Source organism: Varroa destructor, unplaced genomic scaffold (genome assembly GCF_002443255.2).
Source record: "Varroa destructor unplaced genomic scaffold, Vdes_3.0 BEIS01000003.1, whole genome shotgun sequence".
In the NCBI taxonomy this organism is placed as follows: domain Eukaryota; kingdom Metazoa; phylum Arthropoda; class Arachnida; order Mesostigmata; family Varroidae; genus Varroa; species Varroa destructor.
Window position 1 is genome coordinate 51787574 of NW_019211456.1, and position 18906 is coordinate 51806479.

The following is an 18906-nucleotide window of genomic DNA, read 5'->3' on the forward strand; positions in this document are numbered from 1 at the left end:
GTTGGCGGTCGAATCCTGCTGGTAGGCCTTTCGATAAAGTTAGGATAAAGCTTGGTTGTACAATCTCCACTCTGTCGCTAACCATTGGGCCAGCTCTGCTTTCTGGCAGACCGTGAACACCAGAATGAATGGCAATGACTTTAGGATAAAATGGCGGAGAGAGAAGCAAGAATTCAAAAGCTGTTATAAAAATCTCGAAAAGAAACGTTTTGCATGACAACTATTATAGGTAATACAGGCACTTCTTGCCTACCAAGAACCTTTCAAAGGGGCCATCTGCCTGCAATGCAATTTCATTGCGAATGGGTCGTTTTCGTGTATTCGTATACAAAGGTAGGTAAAAAGGACAATGTGCGAAAGCTGCAAGGTGTGATGGCTGTGCTGGCGATAACGGTTTGTGGCATGTACAGACACACACAGATATCAAAGGACATTTAGAACACACGGTTTGCCAAAAAAAAAAGCAAAATTAAACCATTAACATCATTGTAGTGCCAGGCCATGCTGGGCTACTTGAAAATAATTCTGTGACTCTGGACAGAAAAGGCGCAACCCTAGCTCTATTAGCAAAGGCCACCAGGCAAAGTGAAGGGCCACGTTCGCCGACAGGTTTATGCGCGACCTTTATGACAAAGCTGCAGTAGCACGAAGAACTGCCCAAGAAACCGCAGTAGCTGTTGATGTATTCGATAAGTATCAATAATAAAAATATTACACGAAGATCTCGTTTGGTAAACGCTTGTGATGATACGCTCACGACACAACCATTCATTCTTCTCAATAACAAATGAAATAATTCCATAGCACAGATATGAGTAGATCTTTATTGATTAATGCATGTTTTTTTTGTACTGTTTTTATTGATCGGCATAAGACGAAATAATCAATCGTTGTTAGAAAATTAATAGGTTCTTGATTTAAAGCAGACTACTAGTCCGCTTGACTTGTTGTTTACTATTCGTAGCTTGTTTGGTGTACTCATTCATTATTATTTCATGAATTGATTACGGTAGAACGATGCGTGGGGCGTTAAATTCTGCGAATACCTATCCGTTTCCATGGCTTCCACCATGGTGAACTATCGCACCATGTAAAAACATTATAGCTTTAATTATTTAGCCGGTATGCGCATGGATTGGAACGCATCAAAATACCTATAATTATGCCGTGTATTAGATCCGTATGGACTACCATTTCTGTTGTCTTTTCGTATAGGCAAATATAATATTATTTGTAGCTAGGTTACGTTGCCGGGTGACTCGTTTAAGGCACACATGTTGTGCTGATCTCTACATATTGTTGATTAGTTCTATGCAAATAAAAATCACGTTTTGTGGTCCGGCTGTTTCCATGATACACATGGCCTAGCTCATGTTTAACCTCGCCACTATTGGCCGTTTTGCTGTCCTTACCATCGGTGACCGGCTGTTCGCCTGCCCGCTTATCTACCTGTGCGCCTGTCGTCCGCCTAACGACAATTTCGCTAGCGGCTGGACGCATTATCTTGCCGGCTAGTGAGTGCGTCACAGCGATACCACTGACGCTGCTAAAACAACAACGAACAAGTGCCGCGGCAGTTTTAGCTCGGCTCACCCTCAATCAAAGCTGTGTTTGATCCGTTACGACGGTAGGTGGAAGCTGCGCCGATTGCCAACGTATTGTAGGCTTACAGGCACACTTTCGTAGAGATGGAGGTGACCGTGGCCTTATAACAGTAGCACCTACGAGGAGCATCAACTATGCGATTCGTGATTGCCATTTTTCGGTAAAGTGGCTCATTTTAACAGCGGTTCCGGCTAGTACTGGTTGTGTCGCTATTCGAGTGTTGTTGCAAAGAGATAGACCTCTGGCATTGTTTGGCGCTGTCGGTGTGGCCGACCCTCCGTCGATTCACTGATTGATAGCTTGAACTGGATTGACTATCATGGAATCAGCTTGGCTTGTAGCGGCACTTTTGGAACTGTACAGATCACCGGTCAATCAACTGCAACTTGGCTGAGAGAAGGGGCGAATTTAAATGAACACAGGACGCTAAGACGCTGGTCTTAACGTTCGTGTCCTCTTAGTTCAGAGAGAACTGAAAGGGCACGCTCAACCGCAAGCAGATTTTTTTGGGAGAAGAACTTCTCGCAATCGAGGCTCTTTATAAAGCCGCAGAGTAGGTCGAAGTATCAAAAATTGGTCAAGGTTGTACATGGAATAAGGTTCCCATCAGTCAAAGTTACTGAGAAGGCATGTGTCGCAATCGGCTTATGGATGGTTAACATCACAAGAAAAATCATCATGTCATTACAGAATATTATTATTTGGTTTGGCCTTTGATGGTTTTCAGATCACTACACCATATACCAGTTAAAAGCTTTATTTTTTTTCATCAAATGAAATTTTTGATTAATTGAGATTTAATCAGATCACAATTTACTCAGTCTTTTTCTGAGCTTTTAAATATAGCTCAATATGCCACAGTAGTAAACACCGAGTTACGAGTCAAAATTAAAAATACGAATGTACCAACACAAATCATTTCTTTCACTTTTTTTTATATAGGATTATATTTTGTATAGGATATTGTCCTCTGCGTTTAGTGCGTCTCAACTTTTATAGTGGATCTTAATAATATTAGCTTATAGCTATCATCAGAGTTATTAATACATACACATACGTATCGGTTTAACAGAAAAGGCTGAATGGAGAACTCGATCCGATTCATACAACGATCGACCTTTTCTTTGTGTGATGTTTTTGTTTCTTAACAACTCATATGGAAAAGGAGATAGGACACGCTCATAGTCACAGAAGCTTTTATCATCCTAGCCATGTTATCCAGTATAGACACAATGAGGTCGAACCCTCACCTTCGGTTTAAAATTTACGAAGGTTCATTAAAGCGAGAATCTTTAATGTCTCTATAAATGTACTGTGAAATACTCGCTAATTTTTATTGAAAAAGCGCCTGTTAAGCTAAACAAAACACCGGTTACGGCGTATGTGACCCTTTTGCAAGAATAGACAATGAATAGATTCGTTTGATGGGAATATAGGAACAACACGATAGGGCCTAATCGTCGTGTTTTGTGCTATGTAGACAATCGCGGTCCTCTATTAGTAGATATTTGCTGATTCAGGCGCGCATGATGCAATATTTTGTGTCATATGGCAGCAGAGCGCTATAATCCAGTAAATGTTGTATCAAAAATGCACTCTAGCGTATTAATTATAGCTGATTAGTAGTGGTTCTACTAACTGCCCGTACAATTTTTTTAGATAATCTGTTCTTTTGATACTCTTCAGCCAATAATGACATCGTTATGTGTCCAACAATGATAATCAGATCGATAATAATTGAGAAATCATTTTTCTAGTGTATGCCTTGAATCATAAGGGAAAAATCTTAGACGAATGCCTCAATTTACCTTCGGATTTATTATCGCTATTTATTGTAGACTTTTCTTTATCTTTCTTTGAAAAACTTACTTTCAAATGCAAGTCTTTACCCTAACGTACGCATACGTGTGATTTAGAGGCACTTTTTACTAGCTTCGACATTCGTCTGTTATTGTATAATTTGGTTGTATTTTAAGAGCGTATATTTACATCGGATTGTTAGCCCCACGTTTGTCAAATACTGTGTTGTTAGTGCAAAAAGAACACGACAAATCGCTATAAGTGGTCTTGTGGTTATACAGTCTCACTGTGTATGGGCAGGTTGTTTCACGGGACTATGCTCAATCACACAATCAGGCTTTCTAAAGTACCAGGAGCCTCTTGGCTGAGAAGAAATTCATGGAGGACCGCCTGGGTATCACAGAGGGATCTGTTTCTTTTCGAATCCTGGTCCTTGTGCGGTCTGCTCTTGCGAACTATCCTGCAGGGACGCTCCTTAGTTGTCCCTTGTATCTCCATGTCCCCTTTCTTGTTTACTCTCCCCTAAGGGCTTACATTGTTGGCGTTCGGCGCTGAGATCCCCTAGAATCTCACAACAACTCGATATCTATTAAAGAACACTCTCAGACGGCGTGAACTATACAAATTGTAATGAACAGAATCAGGTTATACCATATTTACGACTCAATGCCGTAGTTATCCATACAATACGATTTCTTCAATTGGAACACATAAGCTAAGACCCATTTGCGGCAATAGCGCCGAACGTTTGGCGAGCGCGAGGGAGACGCTGGGAAGCAGCGCTGAAAGACGGGAACACAACCTTCTGCGGCAGGCACACGCTGAAGTCAGGTCCTGACTGTGGATGGCGTAGGAACGGGATATAGATAGCGGATGAAGGGGTCGAGCTCACTATAGAAGGTTATGCCGGGAGACGCCCGCTTGTGGAAAGCCCACTCAGAGTCAGCTTTTGGACCAGCCAATACAGAGCAGTGGAGGCCCTTGCTGGGTACCTAGGCAGACAACGGCAGAGTGGGTAAACCGAACAGGCACGAAAGCACACGAGTGGAGGGCGGCAGCCATACCAGGCAAGGAGATGTCAGGGCTGAGGAACGACGGGACGGGTGGGAGCTTACATTGCTCTTGGCACTCAGCTCTTCGAATCCCTGGCTAGGAAGGCATTGGCGAGCTTGTAGTGTTGCTGGGAGGGGAATATCGCCGGGCCGAAGGATATTTTTAGTTTAGCTGAAGCGGGAAAGGGAAAAATCCGAGGGAAATGAATGAGGGAACGATACAAAGTTGGGGATACAGTCGCTTCCATGCCGCCGTAGAGCACTAGTTTTTCCATCGAATCCCGGGAAAGTGAGATCACCGTTTCTCGTCTCCATCGTGCCTTCCCTACGTTTCTACCATTTCTCAATATTACTGAAACTCTCGGACTGTAGTGCTTGAGGGAGCTACGACTAGTTGGGGGCAGAGCACACCGCAAACGACATTGAAAAAGAGCTATGCTGAGACTATCAGGAAAAGGGACTAACCGTAAGCGGATGTGAGCAGTAATACCCATATCGTTGGTACTGGCCACAACCGATGAGATCCGAAGCAAGACGGTGCCCTGCCACGCGCTGCAGACTGATCCTGCCTCCACTTCCACTTCCACCGCACTGCCGCGCTAACTGCTCGTTGCGTGCGCCCGACTGTAGCCGGTGCTGCACAGCGTATACCGGCAGAGACTAAGAGTGCCGAACGGCGGTGACGACAGGCCGCTGGCGTTAGACGAAGGAAGTGGGACCGGGACGGAGAAAGCGAAAGGGAAGAGAAGGAACGATTCAGGGATCCGGCGAACGAGAGGCAAGGACTATGGGGGTGTATATTCGGAAGCAAAATGAGGGAACTCAAAGGATGATGGAAATCGGAATAGGAACTGGGAAAATTTAAGGCATTATGGGGCAAGGCAGATGAGGAGAAAGCCGAAGATCAAATCCGTGCTGAACTGGAACCCTGAGAGAAAGATGAAGAGAGAGAACTTGGGGTAAGAGATGGAAAGAGCGTGAACAAACTTAAAAATGGGAGGCGGGAAATGGGGAGACAGGAAAGCCATGGAGTCGAAGTAAGGCATGAATATTTGGATGTAAGGCGCCCCATAACTCGTTGCTGGCGAGCACGAAACCAGCTACTAAAATGTAAAAGAAGCTGACGCCGACAAGCTATGCGGTATTGTACACGGTCGAGCGGTGCACTGAGCTGGCAGACTTGACAGGCCACTCGCACAACAACCTTTGCACGCGTCTCATGCTTCAGCTTTACTGTTGAGAAACTCGTGTTTGAGACGACCACCTGCTGCTTAACTCTATGGATTTCTCAGACTAAGTGAAGTAGTCTAGCGATGTAGTGCTTGCAGGGTAGCCGAAAATAGATATGCGTTAAAATATTATATTCAATATGCGAGTCCGATGCATAAAAATGAAGCTACTGACAATGGATATATCCATGTAGGATACTTTTCTAATGATAAATCTTTATATTGCGACTGATAATTTAGACGATCCATTGATCTGTTAAGGTCGACGACGAGGTTCGCTTTTGCCATAGCGCGGTGCAGGCTCTGTAAAATTGCTCTGTCTTTTTTTACCTAAACTGTAAATATTGCTTCATAACGAATCATTCGCACGTATCACCGACGTGCTGCGTGTATTTAGCGAAGAGTCTATATAAGATATCGAGTGTTTAGGAATCGCACACACAGTGAGCCATTGAATATATCACACACAAATGAACAGCTGATTGATTCTATTTACAACCTTGTCTCGGTAGTTTTTCTATAGTGGCTGTCACTTGTATTATTCCAGCGCGACAATGTAATCACAATTGACGGCTAGAGCGCAATGGCTGCCTCTCCCTTGAAGCTCGTGACGGTCGCTGGCACAGACCTTTCGATGCACGTACATCCCCTAAATAACACCTTCAACAACAACAATAACAACAGCAACTGCACTATTAATACTAAAAGCAATAGATCGAGTAACGGTTACTACAAGCCATTGATTCAGCTCAACGCACATCAACAGCAGCAGCAGCTGCAAGAACAGCAGGGTCAGGGCCTTACAAGGTTGCAACATCAGAATGATCCTCCTACGGGAATGTCCACCTCGCTTCAGCAGCCGCAACAAGTTCAACAGGCCGAATCATCACCTCCGACATTACAGCAACAACAAGACCAACATCAATCACCACAATTAACCACAGCGTTAGCAATGGCTCCGACACACCATGTCACATTTAATCTACAACCCCAGACTCGACTGGGTTCGCCGGACCTTCAAGAGGCAGGTGCCCAGCTTTTTATGAACGGTGGCACCACAGACGGCTTTTCGCCATCCGCCTCCCTCATGGGTATATCGTCACGTCAAGGACTTTCGACGACGGCGGCGGCGGCGGGACGCAGAAAGATGTCCGTGATGCACACCGATCCACTACTCGTGATACAAGAGAATAACCTCGCCAATTACAACGGATACACCAACCACCTTAACATAAACCCCAATCAACGCCGGTTAAGTGTAGGTCGGTATCTTCAGGCATCTGGCCCATATTGAATTATATACATAGATAATCTAGCATGATTTGTATTCAAAATAGATTTTGCATATATACATTTTCCCTATGAACTGAGAATATCCTGAAAAGCTATACATACAGCTTTCAGCTCAGTTAATAAAATGACTACTGTGAATGTTTACGCCGTTAGAAAAGGACCGAAACAAGTTTCTCTGACCATAATAATAGTGGTAGTTTTCCAAAGGGTGCAGCACGTTCAGTACCTTAGATTAAAGTATCGATCAAATTGCGAAAAATGTTTATATCAGGTAGGTGTCACGGAGAGTTTGAATTCTATGTTCATGTTGAAACCATCGTATTCGACTGAAGCGAACGCAGTACAAAAACGGATGGATAAACATACGATTGGATAAATCATTATAGGGTCCCAGGACGGACGCAACGCAGAAGCAGCGACGACCTTCTCGGTAACGATTGACCTTTCACAATACAATAAAGTGATCTCTAATGACGGGAGCGTTATATGCTCCGTCGTCAGTTCTTCCTCAACTCCATATGATCCAGGCGACGTTCGTGAAAGAAGAGAGGATCTGAGTGAAATAGATGTCTCGAAGCCGTCGACAATCTACGGCACCATCGCCACAGAAATCCACGGACTGATTGAACGCCAGAAGGAGAAGGACAAGGAAAGAGAGTCACCGAGAAGAATGTCGCCCAGGAAAAGCTTGCAGCTCAGCCTCAAAGACCTGGAGGAGCACATCACGAAGATTATCTCGCAGAACGCTGCAATTGTGGAGACCGATCCACTCTACAGAAAGATCTCGAGGGATTCTAAAGCTTCTACACGAAGATTCAGTTCCTTCGATTTGGGTCGATCTAAATTCCAAACGGCACTTCTTGCAGGTAAGAATGGGCGTAGAGTGTATTTTATTTTTGTTTTTGATACAGGTTCTAAGAAAATAAAATTATATTTTGTTCTTTAACTTTATCTATACGGAACTCCTTACTCAAAAGGTGGCAGCTCTAATCCACGACGTATATCTAGCGTCGAAGTGCCCATGTGGCCACGAGAGCATCGAGAACCGCGCGAATGGCGAGAATCGAACCCCGACGGCAGCAGTAGCGGAAGTATCATCAAAGATCTCCTACTCAAGTCTAGGGTTCCCTTTCCGCCGCCGGCGACAGCCGATACGTCTGAGAGCTTCCCGTGTCCGACGTGTCGTGCCAGTTTCACTACTCAGGAACTACTACACCTTTATCCGAATTGCTCAGGTGGCATTGCAGCGAGTGCAGCGCCTTCTCAGGCATGCCCCACCAACACCACCTCGACGGCATCGGCTGTTAGTGAATGGCCCGAAGACCATATAGAAGAGCGTCACGTTTCGGTACGTTCATGCATATTTGTGTTCATTTTCAGCGAATTTCTCCATTTATCAGAACTGAAATGTGCATTTTTATTAGACTTCTTACATAAGTTCTCGGATGCGTAATGACTTTTTGATATAAATTCGAATGCCCCACAAATTCACAATGCAGAACCACCAACCTTTGTCAATTGCACACTCAGATGTTGAGGGAGTTTGTTCTGCGTCCACCGATATACAATTGGATCTCTTTCACTGGTGTTCATTAGGAATTCAAGTGTCTTTATTAGTAAATAACCCACATCCTATGGGAGTAAACTGTGTGTAAGGCGTAATTATCTATTTTTACTTATGAAACCACTGAACTAATTGCTTTGAAAAACAAGTCTCAAATATTACTAGATGCAAATAAATCGGACGCTAGATATTATCCGCAGGTTTCGCTTGTCCCAATTCGAATTCAGCGCGTCTTTAAGAGCATAGTTAAGATATATGGACATTTGAACAACATTAACATGGTATTCGCTATATACGGCTGTGCACAAAGCACCGGCTGACCTGAGGACCTTCGACTCGTATAGTTGCGATGTTAAGTCTCCTTAGGGTAGTTGATTTCCGTAATGTCGAACTAGACAATGCGACAGAGAATCCAAACAAGTTTGTCAGGCCAAGACAAACAATTGCGAGTAAAACAATATTATGCCAGTCTCGTTTATGACATTTTTAGGGAGCTCAAAGAACTACGACAGCTGCGGAACCTAACATGACTGAGGATAGAGCACAAATTAGTACTTGGCGATGTTTTCTAGGAAAGCATGCAACCTCTTCCATGACTTATTTTTATCAAAAGGGACTCGGATAACAATCATTTACTACAATTCCATCGGGTATAAAAACAAATCTAAAAGACAAGCCGATTAGGTAGGAAAGATTCAATAAAATAGAGCTTTTGTTATTCTAGTATAAATGTACGCATAAGGATTAGGTTTTAATTTTATAACAAATAGCTAGATAAGACTCTGCAAAGGTTACTTAAAGTAGTGTTTGTAGTGCATGTCTTACACGCAAAAAGCATTGCACTTTATCAAATATAGATTATAATCAATCAAATCGATTTCAGGTTCTGCTATACGCATAGCTCAGTAATATTTTTTTATTCTCAGTCTCGTAATCGCTTCAGCATATGGTTGAACTTGAGAATGGTCGGCGTACAATGTAGTGATTTATTATTATATTGCGTAGTAGTAACTTAATAACCTTAATCACTGGGCAGGTGATTAAGAGGTCGGACGTTACACCATTGAAAAAGCGCAAGTTCTCAGAACCTGCGTATATACACTCGACGGATCCAGCCGCTGCGTTCCCGCTATTAGATAAATCAACGTCAAGTGTGGGAGGGTCGTCACAGAGCTCAACCCAATTCTCAGTACCTGTTATCGTTACAACTCCAGCTAGTCCCGAACCCCACGAAACTAGCGACACCAAGCGGAACGGTAAGCCATCTATCAGTCGAGCAATCGATGTGATACGTTTATAGGCTCTCTCCAGTTGCAGCTTGCGAAACCTGTACACACAAATCACATAAGTAACAGGCAACCCTCGTTTTGCCATAACGGTAGGCCATCAACTTATATCTCTATTATTAGTCGTCGTTTTAGTACTTAGAGTTTCGATAAGAGTCATTACCAAGTATGCAAGTGTCGTTGCCTGTCTAGTGCTTACTTCTTTCGTTTTGCTCGGCAGCGCCGTCGGCAGTAACTGATGGGTCCTCAAGGATCATCACTCCAGTAGCAGACCTGGTTTCGGTTACAACGCTGCCAACAACAGCATCAATAACAACCACAAGCGCAACAGCCACGTCCGCATCAGAGGAATCCCCGACTTTAACCTCTACGCCGCCCACCGTGAGCCGATCTATTGTCACCACGACGTTTACAACGACGCGCCGCTCAGACCTGTCGGTGATGTTTACTCCATGCACGTTTTCGTGTGCACCAGCTGTAATTAAGCCTGTACGTCCGACGAGTCTTGAGCTTCCCGCGCGGCCGAGCGTCCTGATTGGCTCAAACCTAATCAGTCCGGACACACCCAGACCGCAAAAGGCGTTCCGCCAGATGTTCATCGATGGTCATGCTTACACAACCCTTGGCCTGAAGGTGTCCACACGCTCGACTTACTGCTGCATTTACCGACCTCAGCCTATGTTTGTGCTGCAGGAAACGGATCCCCGCTTATCAATGTACTCCAATTGGGTCATGTGTCCGTTCACGGACGAGCTCAAATTAGGTAGGTACGAACACAAAAGGTAACTTTTCATAACTAATCATATTTTATCTTTGCCTATCCATATTAGCTTAGACCCATATATCGTACCTCGTGATAATACACGTAGTAGTCACTCACTGCCCGGCATTACTTATCTATCTATCGGTTTATAATACACTGTTTAATACACTTAGAAAAAAAAAGCTGCGTACCTCAATGTTTTCCAGCATTAAAGCACCATTACACACAACTATCGCAGCTGCCTTCCGAACTCATTTGCCCCGAACAATTGGGAAGGCTCGTTGAGCTACTTTCTTACTAAATGCATCGAAGATGTAGGCAATGAAACGGGACCACACGAAAGAAGACGACATACGACATACGAGACGAACATATCCGTTGTACTGTCGGAAAAGTATTGACCGTTTTTCTAGCTAGATGACTTTGAAATCGCAGGCGATATGGGTCGCATCGTTTCGGCATTGGTGTGATTTAAAAGCTGACATTTAGCCGTAGTGGATGTGCCTGTGTAAAGTACAACACTACGGCTTCAACAGGTTTGTCTAGATTTAGGTTTAAGTATTAGTTATAGAGATTTCTGAAAACGTTCACTGTATTCTAGAATTTCATTACAAAGAAGGCACATATGCTGGGCCACGCCCCCAAGAAATGACTCGTTTACGTCAAAATGAGAGAAAACGGATCAAAATATGCGTTTGTCATGGAAATTTCGATGTGAATGATGCTCCTCGTACTGCTCGACCAATTACAAGGAAGGTTGGTGTAAAGGCTGAATAAGGCCGATGCGTAAGTAGACATGGCTTCGCCAAGGAACTGAACGCTTACTACCAGACAGTTTTTATTGGCACACGAGCGAACGCAAAACAATTTACTCGATCGTATTGCCATCTGCGGAACTCTACAGAGACACAATGAAATCAAGCTATACGAGGATTGATGACGGCTGATAACGAGTCGATCACATACAACAGTAATGTGTAACTAAAAAACTACTGATTCACAATTCGTGACGAAGTCCAGAGCGACGTCAAACTAGATGATGCCAGGCGAAAAGAATCGTGCATGACGAGTTGCTGCCGCTTATCAAGGCGATTGATTAGCCTTTCTACTATTATCAGCTAGGTAGAGTACAACGGATCATCGAGGAAATCGAACAGAAGAGGCAATCCCAGGCCACATACATCTTTGAGACGGAACTTAATCGCTTCGGAATTTAATTTTGATGCATTCGTCGAACAGTTTGGATCTTGCGTCGTTAGAGTATCGTCTGTTTCTTCTGCAATCGTGTTAATTTAGTGTCAATCGAGAGATATAAAAATTAGTTAGGGCAAAGGACCCGCGACTAAAAAACGGTCTCTTGACAAGCCAATGTATATACATATGTCTATATGCATTCATAAAACATACATTCAATACCACCACGTCTTATACAATGACGTGCGTTTGGAGCTGCTCAAGCCGAGTGCCTCTTCACGTATATACTTAGAGCACTATTTGTCATCATTCGCATAAATGTGGCGCGCGTGCACAGATATCTTCATATACTAACTATCAATAATAATAACAACGATTTGTATCATTATAATTACTGTGCATCTCCCTTTCTAGTGAATTCTTTTCACGCGAGAATACGGCTTACCGACCGCTTTCCCAATTCCTGTGACGTCCACTGTATGATTTGCATCGTATATTCCTATAGAGATCTGTTGTCGTTTCTTGATGGTTGTTGCCAGCAACAAAGAGTAATGGCAACGACAGGTTCATACCTTTTCCCTTTTTGTTGACTTCTTTAATATACAAGAATAATAAGTGCATCTGGCTAGAAAAATCATCACGCGATTATAATTAGCGAATTTGCAGCAGCGATTGTACAAAAACGTACGCAACCCTCCGCATCTTGTGACGTCAACTGACGCTCCTTCTAAGGAAGACTTGTCTTATTTTTTCTTTTCTTGCGGATGCTGATCTCAATCTTAGTCGACCGATGCCGACAGCAACAGTAACAGCAGCGAAACAAATTAAAGAGCGATAATAAAAAACGGTCAACAGGAATGGCCGTGGTGGTGACTGTGAAAAACAAGAAGCAGTATAACAGTATATATTCACACACACACACACACACACACAAAGCAGGGCACACACTTTACATGGATCGTACTCAAGATGATCGCACGTTGGGGTGCATCAGCCGAAGAGCGAATGAATGATCAAGCAACAGTCGTCAATTAGCTGACTGACTGACTGACTGACTGACTGACTGACTGACTGACTGACTGTCTGAGGAAGTGGCTAGGCTTTAAGCCCTCAAGAAGGAAACAGGAAACTGTGAGCCCTAAACCAACGACAATGTCGTCTCATCCTGGCAGCCAGTCTAGCTTTCTCAGAGACATTCTCGAAAGAGTTTCCGAAGCAGCCGTAATAGCTGCTATAGCAGCACTGTAACAGCCCCCCGTCGTCACTATCATCGGAAGGGTACAAACGCCAGCAATTGTGCGCGTGCGTTCATTCGTTCTTCTTCCGACTAGCCAATCACTCCTCCCCGCCGTCCGTTTGACCGTGAATGCTGGAGTCAACACCAGCCCTGGTTGCCTTCGGCGTTGCACCACTTTGCTAAGCGGCTCTTCGTCGTCGCCGCCGCCGTCGTCGTCGTCGTCGTCGTGCTGTTTGTTTTTCGCAACGACAACGATGACACGCCCTTCATACAGCGTATATCTGTGGCTTTGTTTCCACTGGTATAGATAAATAGATGATCAGGATTATGTCTGCTTTCACTTCGCACTTTCAAAAAATGCGGTGAACGAAAACGTCGCTGACGCCGAGAGGTCGGTCCGATAACAGCCACAAACGATGACGGATGCCGACAGTGATGTTGGTATATGATGTGCAAATGCTATTGATTGTAAACGGCAAAAGGCGCGCCTCAGACTTGATTTCCAACTTGTGATAGCTAAATGCCATCAGTGACCCCACGCCTAATCACATCAAGCTCTACATGTACACGCATTTATCGAAAACAAATTAAAAGGAAAAGCTGTATACTATACGTGCACTAGAATAAGGAGGTAGAAAAAAATCCGAGCGTTACGGCCAAAAATCGAGGGAAAGCGATTATGACGTCACGCGCACAAAAATAAATCAACAAATCCAGTCAACAGAGAGCAACGTAGGGCATCAAAGGTAAATAAGCGTTAGAATAGCCCATCACCGTGGCCAGCGGTGTAACTTGACTAACAAAGTGAGCAAACTAATTTCTAGACGGAGGCGCCACCATTGGCGTTATGTTGCCTTAAGCGCTAGCAATCTAGCACAATATAAGAAGACTAGAGAGACAAACAAGCAAGTAAAGAAGCATGTAATCGTCTGCACGTGCATGTGACGGGCGCAGAGTCTGATAGTCGACCTCGTTACTGCTCGCGCGCTAGCAAACTAGTGAATTTTCACACTCGACTCGCTCGTAGTACCAAATCGGTCATTGCAGTGAAAGTATACCCATAAAATCGCTAATAAATCTCACTCTACGGATATACACCTTCATTTGTGCGCAACTGTTACTTTAAGTAAAAAAGTTGATGATGCAAAATCAACGAATCTCGTGCGCTAGACGTTTACTCCTTCTATAAAAGTCGTACACTACAAGATTTGTACATATTTTATATACGTGTTTACGATAAAGATGCAAAAAAAGAAAGAAAAAAGTAGCATCATCGCCTGGGCGGCACCGAGCGACGCGATACGGCTACTTGATGTTATTTTTTAGTCGTAGCAGCCAACGCCAGCTAATGCAATTGCCTTAGGGGTGCTTCTCGTACAGAAAGAGACCGTATGTCGTCGTCGTCGTCGCTATTCGGGTATGGTGGTGTACCGTTCTGACGTCATTCAAACCAAACGTTTTCTCGTTTACGATCATCGTAATCGCCGTCGCCGCTACAGACTATTTATCATAACGAATCGCTAAGATGACCGTCAAAATGCAGGATCATTCTAACAAACGTTTTTATGTGTGTGTATACGCGCACGTGCGCTAGAAGCACGCGGAAGGGAACGACCGTCTGGTTGAATACATTTAGATAGCTGTTGTTTTGATTTAATTTTGCATGTTACTGACGTCAGTGGACGATTAATATTATGAGACAGGTTTTTACCTATAAAATGTGAATGGACGCTGCTGGCAATCGATGCACCGCAAAACGGATTCACTGTATCGTAGAGTAGCAGAAAGAAACGAACGCGTAATAGTTGACGTTATTGGATACGATTTAAAGTTCATCTCGCTCTTGATAAGTGTCAGTATATAACTATGTGGAAAGCCATATTTTATGGACTTTTACGATTCATTCACCCTATGACGCCTTCCGACTCTCGTTGCTTATGGGTGCATCGGTTTCAATTGTAATTAATTACAGGTGTCGAACCAATCGGACTGTTGGCCTGCACGGACCACCGCCAGTGGCGGCATGATCAACTGCGGCCGATCTATACGCTGGCCCCACGTGCACCTGCATTGCATGCACCCCTTATGCACACTTCCTTATTCCAGCAGCAGCACCAACAAGCTGCTAGTACCAATGCTAATGATAGTGCCGCTTGCCAGGCAGTTGCAGCAGCGTGTCAACGCTCCAGCGCTGGCATGGCCAGCACGGCGCCACTGCACATGACGCACTCGTCGTACTGGCTCGCCAAAATGGCGACCAAGAAGCACTCCATCACCTCGGACTACTCCTCGATCAAGGACGATTTCGACAGCTTGCCGCCCTCAAGAAAGGTAAAACAAAATATCATCCTTATCTGCATCGCTAGCATCGGTTAAGACTCACGTAGAACCCAGCCTCCCCTTTCTTCTTCGTTCTCTACGTTGTTCTCCTTCATTCTCTTCATCAGCATCACCACTAGTGGACGACAGCGACAATAGCCATTACTAGCAGCAGCGCGTACCGTCACATTCGACGAGTTCGTTGGCTGCTCTGATTCATTACCGCCACAGTGACAACAAGTAGCAGCTAGCCATCATCCGTGTACTCTAGACTAGTTCAGTAGTAACTTGAATAGTTATAGAAGCGACGAGCAAGTTACTGGGCGTTACTAGCTGTTGTTTCGGGGTGATGATTATGGTGCCGCTGGTAATAGTAATAGCCGTCACGACAATGGCACGTGGTCGAATGGATAACGGTACGTCAGACAGGTTAATGGGGTACGACGGATCTACAAACAGATTATTATATACCGTATCATATATAACGTACACATCGAGCTGCTTTCAGTGGTGAAGACTGATGACGCTGAAAAACAACCTTTTGAAAATCCTGAGTTCATAAAAGTTTATCCGGAGTCAGCAATGTATACTAATTGCACAGTAAACTGAAAAATAGTAGGGTAGAACGGGGAGAGGTTTGCCATACGTGCGTCATTAGATGAAACATGGACGCCAGGAATGATGACCCTGACTGATGAACACGTTCGCTTTTTAAAAATTGTATAATTAAAGCAGCCATGTAACACATAAGGCGTAGTAATGTGTGAGTAACTTAAAAAGGTCATTAGACATCGCTTATTTCTATGTATAGGGTTAAATTTAGAAGTAAGTTTATAATCATAGCCACGGGGATAGGTTTAACAGGGCTGCGTTCTAGCTTTAACTGGTGAAAGAATCAAACAGAAGACATGTATAAAATTGTCATGATCTTAATAAATTTGGCCTGCATTATCAATCAACATTTAGCAATCGACAGTTACGGAGCCAGGATCAGAGCTAGATTCTTCGTCAATAGTCACGGATGAGTCAGCTGTAGAGGAGATTAGCCAGGACGAGGAGTGGCCACGATCGATGGCCCACGAATACGCCAGGCCAAAACGGGTCAAAATTTGTGAAGGAGGCTACAAATCGAATGAGGACTACACGTATGTGAGAGGCCGCGGTAGAGGAAAATACGTTTGCGAAGAGTGCGGCATTCGCTGCAAGAAACCCTCAATGTTAAAGAAGCACATACGGTAAGCAACAAAAAAGATACGTGAAAGTGCATTTCACATATGATCTACTTCTCAACGACGAATATTCCGTTTGCGAATGTATGTACGTACTGACATTCGCGGCGTTTATATTCAGTTGAAATAGGCAGTAGGTTGATCTGTTGAGGATCTGGTGTGAGATCAAAGCTTCAGAATACTGAATAAACGTCGCCTATCGAAGGATGAACTCAAAACATCGTATCAATAAAATCACTAGATAGACGTCCCTGACGCTTATCTGGGGATTTTTTGTGTATACCCCATAATAATTGAACCACCTGAAAAAAAAACGCAAAACAATCGGTGTTTGAAACGATCTACCAATCTATGCATAGATTTCGTGCCTCGGCAAGGTCAACAGAGTTCGATGGTACATTTAGCTGCAGAAGTTAAGATTGTGTCTGATCTAGAAGGTAGTTATCCCGGTTCTGCAGAGAGAATACAACCTCTGGAATATTGTACCTTTCAAAACATTGAGGCCCCCCTTGCTATATAACCGTTGTAAGAATGTAGAATTCTTAAACCATTTATCTGATTCCACTTGATCCGTGGTGAGCTTTTGTTCGATATATGATCTTGTCTGTATATGCCGCGCTTAGCTTATGCTGGTGCCCTTTCCACTAATCGTCCCTTTCCAAGCTGTTGTTGACATAAACAAGACGAGAACCCGCGATGCAGATTCAGCATCGTTTTCGTTTTGGAGCTTCTGTAACTTGTTGAGCATTTCGTGATGCGTTGTTATCGAATTGATGCCCGATTCAGCCATTCGCTTGCCGAACCAGGCTAATGAACAGAGATTTCGAATTAAAACACTATCTAGAATATAGGCAGCTTAAATGAAAAATTCTAACACAGTCAGAAATTGACACTAAAATTCGCGTTCAGGCAGATCAGTTAAGTTCAGTAAATCGCATCACTTTAAACTCAAACCTTTGACTGAGCGAAAGATCTGTTTGTGTACTCGCTTTGGCGCGCCATCCCTCACGTAAGATAGAACAGAAAATAATGCCACGTATATATTTTCTGCTGTGACCATTTCCTGGCAAACAACACCACTCTCATTTATTTTTCAAAGAGAAACCTCCGTTGAGAACCCAGATATTGATACCATATTCATATTGCGTCTAAAACGTCGGCCCTCCTATCGGTAATGACGTGTCCGCTATATTCGTGTTCGTGTCTGCCCGTATAATGTGGATGCTATCACAAATCGTGAAAAAAAAAAAAAAAATACCAATGTGTTCCATTACGTGATTCAACTACAAACTGGATGGTGCCCTTGTAAATTTTTGTTGTTAACTTTACTACGAACATCAGCCAGGTGTACGTGTGTTGTTATTAATTGATATGAAGCCGTTCTACAACACGAACGCATCTATGACGTCTTCTGGGTTAAACAGTTGATTATCCCGACCTGTTTCTGTCATTTTTGTATCCTGGCACTAGGACACACACCGATCTTCGGCCTTACTTCTGCGCTCACTGCGAGTTTGCCTTCAAGACCAAGGGCAATCTAACGAAGCACATGAAGTCCAAAGCGCACCAGAAAAAGTGTGTGGAACTAGGAATCGTACCTGTACCCACGCACATCGATGATTCACATATTGACCACGACCAACTCGCCAAACAAGTATGTTTATTCAAAGTCCAGTTAACGAGCCGTATTTCCACCAACAGCGAAAATTAACGTTACAGTAATTCATACAATTTTCAAATATGTAAGCCTCTGGGGCATTAAACTACCGCGATCATGTGCTTATCATCCACTTGAGTAATTTGAAAATGGTGCTTCTCTTTGGTTTTATTTGATTTCTGAGTGCATTGTTGTATTATCATATATATATATATATATATATATATATATATATATAACATATATAATATGATTGAATTATAACTAGACATGCGCCCACGCGCGGAGAGCTGTCGCCTGTCTACGGCATAATTAATTAACCCTATCAATTGATTTTAAAGTAACTGATTTTTTTGGTCCGACTAGAAGTAAAGACAGTCGTGCCAAAGGATCACGGCGACATTAATCCCTAATAGACAGTTGCGTGCCAATTGATAATGGGTCAGTCAACATTTAAAAAGCTTTCGCAAAACTTGTCATTACGTCAATATGTAAAGTAATCAATGGAATTATTACTAGTGTTCTTGGATATATTTTATTTTTCATCATGCAAAAGTTCATGTTATGCTATCTTATATTGAAATAATCTGTCAGTTAGTGCCGTTCTATTAAGCTCATCTTGGCTAGTTAGATGTTTACAACTGGATATGGAAACCAAGATCTTTCTATTTACCTTCT

General features: G+C 43.4%; 1 protein-coding gene across 3 annotated transcripts in view; it reads left to right on the forward strand.

Moving 5' to 3' along the window:
* shn (zinc finger protein schnurri) overlaps nucleotides 1–18906 on the forward strand; it is a 45147-nt gene that overhangs the window by 16137 nt on the left and 10104 nt on the right. For all 3 annotated transcript variants that reach the window (XM_086984745.1, XM_022797364.2, XM_022797363.2), the window contains 8 exons: nucleotides 6234–6948; nucleotides 7366–7845; nucleotides 7957–8327; nucleotides 9580–9799; nucleotides 10050–10592; nucleotides 14996–15354; nucleotides 16309–16577; nucleotides 18042–18225. In XM_086984745.1, coding sequence (XP_086840871.1) covers nucleotides 6270–6948; nucleotides 7366–7845; nucleotides 7957–8327; nucleotides 9580–9799; nucleotides 10050–10592; nucleotides 14996–15354; nucleotides 16309–16577; nucleotides 18042–18225 — 3105 coding nt within the window. In that variant the 5' untranslated portion in view covers nucleotides 6234–6269. The remainder of the gene's footprint in view (nucleotides 1–6233; nucleotides 6949–7365; nucleotides 7846–7956; nucleotides 8328–9579; nucleotides 9800–10049; nucleotides 10593–14995; nucleotides 15355–16308; nucleotides 16578–18041; nucleotides 18226–18906) is intronic.